Source organism: Artemia sp. Qi Xiang Cuo, chromosome 5 (genome assembly GCF_049724085.1).
Source record: "Artemia sp. Qi Xiang Cuo chromosome 5, ASM4972408v1, whole genome shotgun sequence".
Taxonomy (NCBI): Eukaryota; Metazoa; Arthropoda; class Branchiopoda; order Anostraca; family Artemiidae; genus Artemia; species Artemia sp. Qi Xiang Cuo.
In genome coordinates, this window is record NC_142798.1 from 76638107 (window position 1) to 76653974 (window position 15868).

At 37.1% G+C, this 15868-nt stretch overlaps 1 protein-coding gene across 1 annotated transcript in view; it reads right to left on the minus strand.

Annotated features, from left to right (window-relative positions):
* Kat60 (katanin p60) overlaps positions 1 to 15868 on the minus strand; it is a 90142-nt gene that overhangs the window by 19000 nt on the left and 55274 nt on the right. The window contains exon 8 of the mRNA XM_089089945.1: positions 6932 to 7111. Coding sequence (XP_088946071.1) covers positions 6932 to 7111 — 180 coding nt within the window. The remainder of the gene's footprint in view (positions 1 to 6931; positions 7112 to 15868) is intronic.

Here is a 15868-nt window from a genome sequence, read left to right on the forward strand (position 1 = left end):
AACTACGCTGAACAAATTGGTTATATCAAAGTTTTCATGGGACGTTTTGGGAATTAATGAGCGGGGGGGGGGGGGCTTGTTGCCCTCTAGTCACTTTTGATTATTAAACAGAGCACTAGCCATTTCAATTTCCAATCGAATGAGCCCTTTTCAAAGTTTCTACGACAACAAATGGTCATCTCAAAATTTCTATCAGATGCAATTCAGGAAAATACGATTCGGTGGGGGGTATCCACCCTCTGATCACTTTGGATCTTAAAAAGGGCACTAAAACTTCTGCTTACCAATCCAATAAGGCCCCTCCAAATTTTATACGACCACCCTTACTAAAAAAAAAAAATTATATGTCCCCCAGGACATAAATTACAACCCTTACCCCTAGGGCTGGGAGGGGGGGGGGGGGTGTCACCCTCAAAGACATAATTTCCGGATGTTTTAACTATACTGAACAAAATGGCTATAGGGGGCTTAGTTACCCTCCAATCACTTTCGACTATTAAAAAGGGCACTAACCCTTTCAATTTCCAATCGAATGAGCCCTCTTCAAAGTTTCTACGACAACTCCTTCGCACTGCCTTTGATGATGGTCACTTTATATATGACCGAAATATCTATATCACTGTCTTTTAAAAGATTCATCCTTATTTGAACTTTTATTTATTGTCTTATTTAAAAATCCTACCCGTTTGTCTGTATTTTCATTTCATTTAAATTGTAAGCAAAATTGTGGTTTGGGATTTCGGATTATGACGGTCACAGACACAGTATAAATATATTAACAGTAGCAAAAAGTCATATACTCTCCATTAAAATTTGTTGGCACACATCAGTCAAGACCTTTCTTCATGACTCCGCCTTCGCACACGTGCAATTACATATGTTTAGCGCATTACGAGATGCTTATGGGAACCCTATTGCTCTGACCCAGACGGATTTTCTGTTTCCGTGCGCTTTGATCCATGTCATTTCTGAAGAAAATTTTGCTACTGTTATGTATCTATACTATGGTCACGGATTTAAAATTATACTCTAAAAATTCTTTGCTCCACTGGCAACTCCGAATCTTGTTTTTCCCTCAGATTTGTGGGTCCCAACTTCTAAAATATACTGTATATCTTTTGACGGTAATCCATTCAACAATATGCTTAGTTTGAATTAGTCTGAATTTCAAACAGTTTGTTTTAACGAACTGTAAGTAAAGGACCCGGCTCAATAGTAACCGAAACTCTAAAAACAGATTTTAATACCAATAGATACATCAAAAGAATCAAATTTTAATGCTGATTTCAAATATATAAGTTTCATCAAGTTTAGTCTTACCCATCAAAAGTTACGCGCCTGAGAAAATTTGGCTGATTTTCAAAAAAAGGGGGAAAGACCCCCTAAAATCTATAGAACCTTAATGAAAATCACACCATCAGATTCAGCATATCAGAGAACCATACTCTAGATGTTTCAATGTCCTATCTACAAAAATGTGGAATTTTGTATTTTTTGCCAGAAGAAAGATCACGGATGCGTGTTTTTTTTTTTTTCCCAGGGGTGATCGTATCGACCGAGTTGCCCTAGAATATGGTGGGAGGGCTCAATGGAACGGAAATTAAAAGTTCTAGTGACCTTTTTAAGGGACCAAAAAATGGATGGCACCTAGGCCCCCTCCCACGCTCATTTTTTCCCTAAGTCACCCGATCAAAATTTTTAGATAGCCATTTTGTCATCATCAGCATGGTCGAAAATATGATAACTATGTCTTTTAGGATGACTCAATCCCCCAAAGTCCCCGGGGGGAGGGCTAAAAGTTATGAACTTTACCCAATGTTAACATATAGTATTGGTTATTGGAAAGTATACAGACGTTGTCAGGGGTGATTTTTTCTGGTCGTGGGGGGGGGGATGGGTCAGGGGTTATGTGGGAGGATCTTTACATGGAGGAAGTTTTCATGTGGGAAGGGACATTGCTATGCAGGGGGCGGGGCGCCGGATTTCCCAGCATTATTTTAAAAAAATCAGAAATTAAATTAAAAAAAAAACAAGTTTTTCAACTGAAAGTGAGGAGCAACATCAAAACTTAAAACGAACAGAAAATATTACGTATATGATTGGGTCCGCCCCCTAGTTAATACCTTGCTCTTTAAGCCAAAGATTTTTTAGTACTTTCATAAGAGCTATTTATTCTAATTAACAGCCTTTGTGATTAAGGGTCATTTTTAAAGAATTGAAACAAAATTTGAACTTTAACGTAAAGAGCGAGGTATTGACTAGGGGGCGAACCCCCTAATATACGTATTAGAAATATATGAATATAGAAATTCATTATTTAAGTTAGTTCGTAAGTTACGTATGTTTATTACTAATAAAAATTTCTCTACACTCAACCTTCCGCAACTTCTACACCTGTCTAAAGATAGATGCTCATAAAGACGCCACATCAATAACATAGTGAATGAAGAGGCCCCAAAACAACCTTCGAGGATGGATAGGACTTAAGTCAATCACTTATAGTCCTTAGAACAGAAGAGGTCCCAGGAAAGTCTGAACAATTATGGTGCTAAACTACACTTTTGCTAATCCAGGTCTGTCGGAAGAGATCCTGATACCTAATAAAAAATCCTTTGTTATATTGTTATAGATAAGCTTACAATTTCGAAGAATTACCATTTTGAATCGAGAGATCCTGATACCTAATAAAAATCCTTCGTTATATTGTTATAGATAAGCTTACCATTTCGAACTATTACCATTTTTAATCGAGAGATCCTGATACCTAATAAAAAATCCTTCAATATATTGTTATAGATAAGCTTACCATTTCGAACTATTACCATTTTGAATCGAGAGATCCTGATACCCAATAAAAAATCCTTCGTTATATTGTTATTAATTAAAAAAAACTTTTTCCACAAAATAAGTTTTTCAAAGAAAAGTAAAGAACTCCATTAAACAAAAAATGAGCAAAAATAAAATCAAACAATCTACCAAGCTCGAAACTACCACAAATCAGCACCGATAAATAAATGAAACCCAAAACGAACAGAAACTACAATAAATAACCGAGTCAAACTCAAAATGAGCAGAAATTAACATGAGTTGGGCTCAAAACCCCTATGCCTTCCCTAGGCCAGAACATAATTTGCTCTTTACTGAAAAAAAAATAAATGTTTTTACTTTTATAAATTTAATAAATCAAATGATTTTAGCATTTTGATTACTAAATATCAGTATATGTATATTATACTGACAATGCATATTCATTTTGAAGTTTTGAAGTTTCTATGACATCGCTTTCTATAATAACCTTATATACCCCAGGACATAACTTAAAACCCTTGCCCTGAGGGTTGTTAGGGAGTGTCCTCCTAAAAAATATATTTTCTATCTGGAAATCAACTACGCTGAACAATCACTTTCGACTATTAAGCAGGGAACTAGCCCTTTGAATTTCCAATCATATGAGCCTGTTTTAAAGTTTCTACGACAACGCCTTCTATAAAAGCCTTATATGCCACCAGGGCATAACGTAAAACCCTTACCCTGAGGGTTGTGGGGGAGTGTCCTCCTCAAAAACCTATTTTCTATCTGAAAATCAACTACGTTGAACAAGATGGCTATCTCACAATTTTGATTGGATGTGTTTGGGGGAGAGATGGGCGTGGGCGGGGGGGGGGGGCGGGGAGTGGCCCTCTGATCACTGTTGACTTTTCAAAAGGGCAAAAGAACGTTTAGATCCCGATTAAATGAGCCTGTTTTGAAGTTTCTACCAGACAGCTTTCTATAGAAACCCGATATGCCCCCAGAAACTAGCTTAATACCCTTGCTCTTATTCTTTTGGGGGAATCTTCTCAAAAGATATTTTCTCTCTGGAAATCAACTACGCTGAACAAAATGGCTATCTCAAAATTTTGATTGGATGTGTTTGGGAATGATGGGCGTGGGGGGGAGGCGAGTTGCCCTCCAATCACTTTCGACTATTAAAAAGGGCACTAGCCCTTTGAATTTCCACTCGAACGAGCCTGTTTTGAAGTTTCTACGACAACGCCTTCAATGAAAACCTTATATGCCCCCAGAGTATAACTTAAAACCCTTGCCCTAAGGGTTGTCGGGGAGTGTTCTCCTCAAAAACCTATTTTCTATCTGAAAATCAACTACGTTGAGCAAGATGGCTATCTCACAATTTTGATTGGATGTGTTTGGGGGAGAGATGGGCGTGGGCGGGGGGGGGGGCGAGTTGCCCTCCAATCCCGTTCGACTATTAAAAAAGGCACTAGGCCTTTGAATTTCCAATCGAATGAGCCCTTTTTGAAGTTTCTACGACAACACTTTCTATAATAACCTTATATGCCCCAAGGGCATAACGTACAACCCTTGCCCCGAATGTTGTGGGGGAGTCTTCTCAAAACGTATTTTCTTTCCTGAAATCAATTCCACTGAACAAAAGGGCTATCTCAAAATTTTGTTTGGATTTGCTTGGGGTAATTATGGGCGTGGGGGGGGGGGCTAGTTGCCCTCCAATCACTTTCGACTATTAAAAAGGGCACTAGCCCTTTGAATTTCCAATCGAATGAGCCTGCTTTGAAGTTTCTACGACAACGCCGTCAATAAAAACCTTATATGCCCCCAGAGTATAACTTAAAACCCTTGCCCTAAGGGTTGTCGGGGAGTGTTCTCCTCAAAAACAGATCAGGAAATCAACTACGCTGAACAAAATGGCTATCTCAAAATTTTGATTGGATGTGTTTGGGAGAATAATTGCCGTGAGGGGGGGGGGGCTAGTTGCCCTCCAATCACTTTCGACTATTAAAAAGAACACTAGAACTCTCGATTCTAATCAATCTCTTTTGAAGTCTCTACGACCACCCCTTCTATATGAAGTGCCCTGCTTTAAAGAAAAAAAAAAATAATAAAATGTACATTGTCAACATTGATCTTATATGCCCTAAGGGCATAACTTAAAACCCTTGCCCCGAGGGTTGTGGGGGAGTGTCCTCCTCAAAAAGATATTTTCTATGTGGAAATCAACTACGCTGAACAAAATGGCTATCTCAAAATTTTGATTTGATGTGTTTGAGGGAACAACGGGCGTGGGGGGGGGGGGCTAGTTGCCCTCCAATCACTTTCGACTATTAAAAAGGGCACTAGCCACTCCAATTTCCAATCGAATGAGCCTCTTTCGAAGTTTCTACGACAACTCCTTCGATACGAAGTGCCCGGGTATGGATAAAAAAAAAACACATTGTGCCCACATCGTTCTTTACGTGAATATTCTCCTAAGTCCCTATTTAAGGAAATATTTTTATTTATTATGAGCCTAATTTCGATTGATTCCCGGACTACCTGTTTTATCCCCAAATCACTACTACTGAGAGAAGATTTTTCAAAAAGTATTGTGTGGCTGGGATTATCAAATGTATGGCTAGCTAAAGCAGAATCAAAGGAGTTATTAGAACTATTAGCAATTAACGCTTTGTCTATGTCTTCTTTTTGCTGGTGTTTCCGTTTTTCTAGATTCTGATGAGTTCTGCCAACGTAGTAATTGCCACAATCGCATGGTATTTGATAAACCCCTCTTTGGCGAGTAACTGGGGTTTTATCTTTACCGGAGTTTAAGAAATATTAGTGAAAACTAAATACAGATTGTTTTTTGTGCAAATATTTTTTATTTTTGTTATGATTCTTGGTATGTACGGAAGATAGATTATATTAGAGGGTTTTTCTGGAGCCTCACATTGTGAAATATCGTTGATATTACGAAAATGTTTTTAGTCTACGGTTAATCGTATTATTGACAAAAGGAATGGGGTATCCGTTGCCAAAAAGAATATCTCTGATAAAATTTATTTCTGCTCTTATGTATGAATCGGAGCAAATGTTCAGGGCGCAAAGGTCAATGAGAGAAGTTACAACTGCTTTTTTAACTTGTGGGGAGTGATTTGAATTAAAATGAGGATATCTATTGTTTTGTGTTGGTTTTCCATAGATAGTGAAGCCCAAATTATTAGTATTACGGATAATTAGCACATCTAAAAATGGTAGTTTATTTTCAAATTCAATTTCTAGGGTAAACTGCTTATTTCTATCATAAGTATTAAGATGATCTAGGAAACCCCGAAATTAGGCTCAAAATAAATAAAAATATTTCCTTAAATAGGGACTTAGGAGAATATTCACTGAATTCTTTATACTCAAATTTAATTAAAAATGATCTAACAAAATATTTTATTAAACCAATTGACAATGGTATTGAACCCGTTACAAAAAGGCCTTTAAGACTAGCTGCTAAAAAAGCAAGATTAGCTTTGAGAACTTGCAGTTAATAATTTCATTTTATTTCGTTTGAATGAATTCATCCTCTCTCATTATTTTATTTATCAGTCCTGATTGAACTTCGTTGAAGTAAGGATGCTGGGGCTGTTTTAAAAGTTTTTAAGAGCATTTTTAGTTTTAAACTTCGTATTTTAATGTAAGTTGTTTATATATATATATATTTTTTCTTTAATGCTGTGCTGAAGACGGCGCTTGGACATAGGGCCGAAAAATTCACCGATTTAAATTGCACTGTCTTGAAAAAATTTCCCTATTGTTTTTAAGTTGTGTTTATTTGAATCTTTCGTTAAATTTCTACAGAGAAACTTACCATTTCGAACAGGAGCCGAACGATTTTTTCAGATTCTCCTCTATATTTTGACGTCGGGGTCAAAGATAAAACATTTAAATGTTCTTTTATATTCAGTGGCCATGACCACCAGACACAAATCTTTCGTTAAATTTCTGCAGAGAAACTTACCATTTCGAATCGGAGCAGAACGAGTTTTTCAGATTCTCCTCTATATTTTGACGTCGGTGTGAAAGATAAAACACTTAAATGTTCTTTTATATACAGTGGCCATGACCACCAGACACAAATCTTTCGTTAAATTTCTGCAGAGAAACTTACCATTTCGAACAGGAGTCGAACGAGTTTTTCAGATTCTCCTCTGTATTTCGACGTCAGTGTCGAAGATGATACATTGAAAAACGTTGTTTTACATTCAGTTGCAACAGCTTTGGCTAGCATAGTTTTCCCTGTTCCAGGAGGTCCAACCATTAAAATTCCTTTCCATGCTCGACGAATACCCTAGACAAGTATATAAAATTATCAATTAAGGATATATTTTCATACCTGCACAAACATTAAGAGGATACCTTTGAAGTACTCTGGACAGTGAAAATGAACTCTGATTATTTGAATTGGTTAAGAGAAAACTTTCACAACCGTATATATCTTTAGATAATAGAAGAAAAAAAAATAATTAGAAATTCCACTCCTAATGAGAAAGAACTTCACGTGCAGTTATGCGGCTTTTGGCTGTAGCGGGCGCCAATAATAAAATTAAGATACGGGAGTAGAAAATAAATTGAAAATATAGGGTACCAAACAGCTTAAGGAGGTGCAGCTTTTCTTTGAAGGTATACCTGTTTCAGAGATTCAACAGATTGTTAATGTATGAATTTCTATGGAAGAAAAGTAAATTTTAACTCACTGTTCGATTTTATCTAATTTGTTTGTTTAGCTGATAAAAATTATTATCATATACATTATTACCATATATCATATGCATTATATCATATATAAACATTGTTATCAATTTTCGCCGTTCAAAGTGGCAACACAGACAAAATACCCCAAAATTAGAGAAAAAGTAAAATATATATTTGAAATGATGGTTAACATTCCAAGGAGAGAAGAAATAAGGTTAACATTCATACCACATGTGTGGATCCGCAAGTGAAAACGTATTTCATTTGATGTATAAGGGTGAAAAATTGAAAGATTTAATGGAAGAATCTTAGGGGTATGTGAAAGGATGAAGTGTGTAATAATTGCGCTTAAGAATGTATTTTACGATACGATTAAGAAAGCAGGTATACTGTTAGCTATGCTTTGTTGGGCTAAATATGAAGTACATCGAAGATCACTTGGTCATGGGCGTAGGGAAGGGGGACAGGGGAGGGCAGCCCCCCCCCTAGAACTCCAAATTTACATAAGATATTAGCGAGAGTTTTTCGTATGTCGGAATTTTTCTGTTGGATTGTTCACTGGTAAATGGTCGAAAAAGCTGGAAAAGCTAGTGTAGGTGACATTAAAGTTTAAAATTAAGTGAAAAAGATTATTATGTCACCGAGAGGAGAGGAGGTGAGAAAAAAAAAAGCTGGAAATAAACAAAAAGTTCCAAATATCGTTTCTCATATAGATATTAACGTTTCGATAGTCATTATTGATTTTTGGTCGGATATATAGATAGGAGATTGGTCCACGATGGGCAGGCTTTAACTTTTTTAATTCTCCAGGAATTGATTCAAGCGGTAAAAAGTTGCAGAGTATGCCAAAGCAAAGGTAACTTATTCAATTTGAAGAAGAAAGAAAATTATTCCTTGAAGAAGAAAATTAAAAATACTGCACAACTTTTCCAACTAAAAACGTCTCTATGCAAGTAGTAAAAAGTGCCGAGCGTGGGCCACCCCAGTACTAATTTGACTGTCTCTGGTTTACGTTCGGCCACCTGACAAAAGAAAGAGAAAATCGGCCAAGGAAACATTAAAACTTTTCTGCTATAAAATTATGAAAGAATATGGTCAGTATAAGAAACTACAAATAAATTTCAGTAAGGTTTAAAAAAAAAACTAAAGAGCATTGATTTCAAATTGTAAATTGACTGATCACACCAAAAGTAAGTTGTTCCGCTAATCTTGATGTTCCACCTATCAGTGGTTGCAGTTTCATTTCAACTTCTGTCTTTAAGACACTATCCATCTCGTCAGATAGCGCAAAGTCTATTATTCCAGTCTCCTTCGGAAAGTGGACCTTAAGTTCTTCAGTTACTTCTTTTTGATAATAATATGGTGAACAGGATTTCCTTTCTTGCTCTTCAGCTCAACCAAAATGTAATCACCAGCCTTGACTTTCTCAGTGTCAAATTGGAAGTTTCTGATAGGGGCTCGTCTTCAACGTCCATACTGAAGTTTGAAGAGTTTTTGCATATAGGCTAATTTACAATCATCACTCCAACTGCAACTTTTGTTATGAGAAACATGCCTTTTGCTTTATAGCCTTTTCATTTCTGTGACATTTTTCCTTTCAAGGACTAGGACCTTCCTGGCAGATACAGCTTTTATCTCAGCAGTAATGCGTTCTTTCACAGGGGTGTCAGTGAGCAATTCTGACTTTTTCGTATTTTTTTTCCTGTCGATTATTCGTGTTCAGCCCTTTGGAAAGGGTTATACATGGACGATTTCTTTTAAGAAATCTTCTGCTGACCTTTGCTTCTCATTTAGAGACAAAACCTGTGCTGTGTCTGTTTCGGGATCTATGTTAAAGAAGGAGTCTAAATGTCACACAGTACTTGCGCTGAGCATAGAAACTTCTCTTGTAAGTGCTTCACTAGATGTGGTAGGCATTTTGTCTGAGACATATGACGAGAGGAACTCATAATCCTTTAAGACATCTCTGTTAGTGGGGTAGACCCCACTTGATCTGAATCCATTGACCATGGGCGCCCATAGGCTAAATTTCAGGGGGGGGGGGGCTTACCTGGTCTAATCGCCACTTCAGTGCTGTATAATTGAAATCTCAAGACAAAATATCAAAGGCAGCGCGATAGCGCTGTCTAATTAAAGAGCGATGTGGGCACAATATATTGTTGTTTTTTTTTTAGACCAGGCCACTTACAGAAAGAAATGTCATAGGAACTTGAAAAGAGCTCATAGAGGGCAACCAGCTCCCCCTCCCCCACGTCAATCAGTTCTCCAAACACATCCAATCAAAATTTTGAGACATCTATTTTGTTCAGTGTAGTTTAAAAGTCCGGAAATTATGACTTTGAGAAGGACAACCCCACAACACTCAGAGCAAGGGTTGTAAGTTATGCCCTGAGGGGATATAAAGTTTTATAGAAAGGTTGGTCGTATAAACCTCAGAGGGGACTCATTTGATTGGTAATCAGAAGTTCTCATTTGATCAGAGGTAATCAGAACAGTCAAAAGTGATTGGAGGTCATCCAGAACCCCGCCCCCCCCGTACACCAATCATTTCCCCCAACACATTCAATCATAATTTTTGAGATAGCCATTTTGTTGAGTGTAGTTGAAATGTCCAGAAAATATGTCTTTGAGGATGACTTTCCCCCCCCCATAGAGCCCTCAGGTCAAGGGTTGTAAGTTACGCCCTGGGGGCATATAAGGTTTTTATAGAAATGGTCGTCGTATAAACTCCAAAAAGGACTCATTGGATTGGTAATCAGAAGTTATTGTGCTCTTTTTAAGAGTCAAAATGATTAGGAGGTAAATAGCCCCCCCCCCCCCCACACACACACACGTCTTATTTCTCCGAAACGCATCTGACAGAAATTTTAAGATGCGCATTTGTTGTCATAGAAACTTCAAAAAGGGTTCAGTCGGTTGGTATTTGAAAGGGCTAGTGCCCTCTTTAATAGTCAAAAGTGATTGGAGGGCAACCACCTCCCACGCCCATCATTTCCCCAAACACCCAGTCAAAATTTCGAGATAGTTATTTTGTTTGACGTAGTTTAAAAGTGTAGAAATAATGTCTTTGAGGATGAGAACCCCCTCACAGTCCTCAGGGCAAGGGTTGTAAGGGATGCCCCGAGGGCATTTCAGGTTTTTATGGAAACGGTGATCGTGTAAACTTCGGAGGGGGCTCACTGGATTCGAAATCGGAAGTTGAAGAGCCATTTTTAATAGTCAAATTTATGGGAGGGCAGCTATACCCCCCCCCCACGTCACATTTTCCCCCAATGGATCCGATAGAAATTTTAAGATAGCCATTTCTTAAAAAATAGTCCAAAGATCCCACAACACGGCCTTTAGGGGTTAACACAACCCCCCAAAGTATGGGGATAAGGGCTTAAATTATGCCCCGGGGGATGTATGGCTTTTATGAAGAGGTGATCCTGTGAACTTTAGAGGAGGCCCATTTGATTGGAAATGCATACTTCTAGTTCAATTTTAAGAGTCAAGCGTGATGGAGAGAAAATAGCCCCACCCCTCTCCCTGATATCCTCTTTTTCCTAAATACATTTAAATCGAAATTGTGTGACAGCCATTTTGTAGCCAATAGTCCAAAGAGAATATAACAATGTCTTCAGTAATTAAATATAAGAAATATTTAAGCGGACGTTGAACTAAATCAAAACAAGCACCACTCTATAATAGCTAGAAATATCATTGAAACATTTAAAGAAGCTGATTCGATTCAAAATTTTCCCAAACACATCTAGTCAAAATTTTGAGACAACTATTTTGTTCAGCAAAGTAGAACAGTCCAGCAGCTATGGCTTTAGGGATATTGGGCATGTCAAACCCCCACAATTATGCCAAACTATGGATTCTTATAGAAAAAAAAACTGAAAAAATATAAAATATTGTTTTCGTTAAAACGACATTGTCAATAGAAAACGAACGTAAAATAATCTAAAAAACTTTTTCCACAAAAAAAGTTTTTCAAAGAAAAGTAAAGAGATGAATTAAGCCAATAATGGGCAAAAATGAAGTCAAGTAATCATCCAAGCGTAAAACTAGCACAAATCACTATCAATAAATAAATGAAACTCAAAATGAACAGGAATTAGAATAAATAGCTGAGTCAAACTCGAAACGAGCAGAAACTAAGATTAGTAGGGCTGATAACCCTCATGCCTTCTCAAGACCAAAACATAATTTGCGCTTTACTGAAAACAAAATATGTTTAAATATTTTCACTTTTTTACTTAAATAAATAAAAAAAAATGTTACTCACTTTTTTTACCCATTTTTTATTTTAAGGAATAAATATCAGTATAGGTATATTAAACTGACAATTCACGGTCATTTTTTTTTCAGTAAAGCCTAGGCTATGTTCTGGTCTTGAGAAGGCATGGGGGTTGTCAGCCCTAGTAATGTTAATTTTTGCTCGTTTTGAGTTTTGAATTGGCAATTTACTATAATTTCTGTTCGTTTTGAGTTTCATTTAATTGTTTATAGTGATGTGTGGTAGTTTTACTCTTGGAAGATTATTTGACTTTATTTTTGCCCATTTTTGGCTTAATAAAGCTATTTACTTTTCTTTGAAAACTTCTTCTGTGGAAAGTTTTTTAAATTAATACAAATATATGACACCGTCATTCAGCCGGGGGGGGGGGTGCCCCCCTTATGGGCGCCCATGCCACTGACTATATTCTCAAGAGGGAATGCCCTTGGATATGCTTTCCCCCGTAGCTCATCAATGTTTTAAACTGATATAGTTTTAAATTTATGAGTAGTCATAAAACTTACAGCTTTCTGGTTTTAGTAACCCTTAAGGGGCCCCATGACTATCCTTTCTAGAGGCTGTAGTTTGTGAGTAGTTTGGGTAGTGACAGTTAAAAGTACAACACCATTATTTTTAGTTAGATCAAGCAATTCAATGGTTTATCGGCTGATCTGGTTGTCTATTTTCAGAAATACAGGAGGGTTTGAATTGATTGATAAAATACTACAAATAAAGCAAAAAATGGGACACAGTCATCCAGCCAAAAGTATTTTCTGAGCCAATAATGATGGTTCCTGGTAAAGCTCCCTAAAGCAAAATTTACAGAGACTGCTTTCCGGGGGAAAATAAGTAGAGGTACTGTGTTGCCAATGCATTAACACCAGCACGAATCGTGGTCAACTGACTTTTTTCTGCTAACGTGACCTTCCTTATTTATTTTTGGCCTAACAGTGCAATGATATTCCAAGCTCGTGGATGTTTTTCAGACCCAATTCGTCAACATTCCAAATGTCTTGTGGTCTGAACATTTGTTTATCTAGGTCTCACTCCAGGTTGTCAAAGAAAGTTCCTGTACGATGACTGTTGAAAGCAGTTCACCATCATCCGCTTGTACCTTTGGGCGTTCTTACTGGTAGAGTTTTAAGGCGATCTATAAAACCATGGCGCCAATCTTTACCTGCAATTAACTAAAAAACACAAGTTTTTTTTAACTGAAAGTAAGGAGCGACATTAAACCTTAAAACGAACATGAATTATTCCGTGTTTGAAAGGGGCTGTCCCCTCCTTAACGGCTCGCTCTTGACGCTAAATTTTGACTCTTTCTCGCAACTCTATTTTTTTTAACAAAAAAAAACTAGTGTAAAGAGCGAGGCGTTGAGGAGGGAACAGCCCCTTTCATATACGGAATAATTTCTGTTCGTTTTATGTTTTAATGTCGCTCCTTACTTTCAGTTAAAAAAAACTTGTGTTTTTTAGTTAATTTCTGAACGTTTTTGAATTAATTGGCTCGCCGTACATGAATAATTAAAACGAAATTTGCATATTAATTTTCCTCTTTTTGGCTAATTGGCTTTCTCGAAATTTTGTTCTGACGTAACTTACGTAACGAATTTCTATATTCGTATGTTTTTATTACGTATATTAGGGAGTTCGCTCCCTAGTCAATACCTCGCTCTTTACGCTCACGTTCGAATTTTGTTCGAATCACAAACCCCTGAATTACAAAGGCCGGTTAATTAGAATAGATAGCTCTTTTGAAAGTACTAAAAAACTTTAGCGTAAAGAGCGAGGTATTGACTCGGGGGCGAACTCTCTCATATACGTTATAATTTTTGTTCGTTTGTTAATGTTGCTCCTTACTTTCAGTTGAAAAAAACTTGTTTTTTTATTCGATGTCTGATCGTTTTTTTAATAATACTGGGAAATCTGGAAATGCTCCTTCCCCCAAGGAAATATCCTCCATAGAAAGATCCTCCCCCGTAAACTTTACTCCGACCCTGACCCCCCACTAGAAAAAATTCCTCCTGAAAACGCCTGTATACTTCCCAATAACCAATACTATATGTTAACAATGGGCAAAGTTCATAACTTGCAGCCCTTCCCCCGGGAACTGTGGGGGATTAAGTCATCCTCAAAGGCATATTAATCAGGTTTTGGACTATGCTGAATATAATGGCTATCTCAAAATTTTGATTAGGTGACTTTGGGAAAAAAATGAGCGTGGGCGGGGGCCAAGTTGCCCTCCAATTTATTTGGTCACTTATAAAAGGGCACTAGAACTTTTAATTTCCGTTCGAATGAGCCCTCTCACGATATTCTAAGATAACTAGATCGATACAATCCCCCCTGAAAAAAAAAAAAAAAAAAAAAAAAAAAAAAAAAAAAAAACACGCAAACCTTAAATTTCTTCTGGCAAAAAATACAAAATTCAAAATTTTTTCAGATAGGAGCTTGAAACCTAAATAGAAGGGTTCTCTAATACGCTGAATCTGATGGTGTATTCCCACAGTGCAAAATTTCCCGTGAAAAGTTTCCTCCCTGGAAACTTGCCTCCCCAAGGACAATTTTCCTTGCGGAAAAAACCCAGCAGACAATTCGCCCCCCCCCTCCCAAAAAAAAAAGTGTATGCATAGTTCCCAATAACAAATACTATATGTATACAATTTGGAAATTTAAAAATTTAAGACCTTTCCATAAGGGCTCAAGGGGGAATTTGTTACCTTCAAAGATATATTTTTTGGGTTTTTCAACTATGCTGAACAGAGTGGCTATCTCAAAATTTTGATCAGACGAAATTGGAAAAAAGGGGCGTTGGAGGGGGCCAAGTTGCCCTCCAGCATTTTAGGTCTCTTAAGAGGGCGCTATAACTTTTAATTTCCGTGCGAATGAGCTCTCTCTTGATTTTCTAGGACCACTGGGTTGGTACGATTACCCCTGAAAAAAAAACAAAAAAAACATGCATCCGTGATCTTTCCTCTGGCCAGAAATACAAAGTTGCAGATTTTTGCAGATATGAGCTTGAAACCTATGTAATAGGGTTTTCTGATACGCTGAATCTGACGGTGTGATTTTCATTAAAATTCTTTCACTTGTAGGGGATGTTTCCCCCTCTTTCAAAAATCAGGTAAATTTCCTCAGGTTTGTAGCCTTTGATGAGTAATACTAAACTTAATAAAATTTATATATTTAGAATCAGCATTATAAGCTCATTCTTTTGATGCATTTATTGACATCAAAATTCCGTTTTTAAAAGTTTCAATTACTATTGAGCCGTATCGCTTATTTTTTTTTATTGTTTTTTTATTACGTATATGTTATTACGTATATGATGGGGTTCTCCCTTAGTCAATACCACGCTCTTTACGCTAAATTTAAAACTCTGTTTAAATCACAAACCCCTGAATCACAAAGGCCGTTTAATTAGAATATATGGCTCTTTTGAAAGCACTAAAAAACTGTAGCGTAAAGAGCGAGGTATTGACTTAGGGGCGAACCCCCTAATATACGTAATAATTTCTGTTCGTTTTAAGTTCTAATGTTGCTTCTTAATTTCAGTTGAAAATCTTGTTTTTTTTTAATTTAATTTCCGATCGTTTTTTAAATAATGCTGGGAAATCCGGCGCCCCCTTCATAGAAATGTCCCTTACCCAAGGAAACATCCTCCACGGAAAGATTCTCCCGAGTAACCCCCTCCCCCCTCCCCCTCCACCAGAAAAAAATCCTTCCTGAAAATGTCTGTATACTTCCCAATAACCAATACTATATGTAAACAATGGGCAAAGTTCATAACTTACAGCCGTTCTCCTGGGAGCTCTGGGGGATTAAGTCATCCCAAAAGACATATTAATTAGATTTTCGACTATGCTGAACAAATTAGCTAGCTCAAAATTTTGACTGGGTGACATTGGGAAAAAAATTAGCGTGGGTGGGGGCCAAGTAGCCTTCCAATTTTTTTGGTCACTTAAAAAGGGCACTAGAACTTTTAATTTCCGTTCAGATGAGCCCTCTAACGATACTCTAGGACTCCTGGTTCGATACAATTACCCCTGGGGAAATAATAAAAAAACAAAAAAAAAACAAATAAACAAA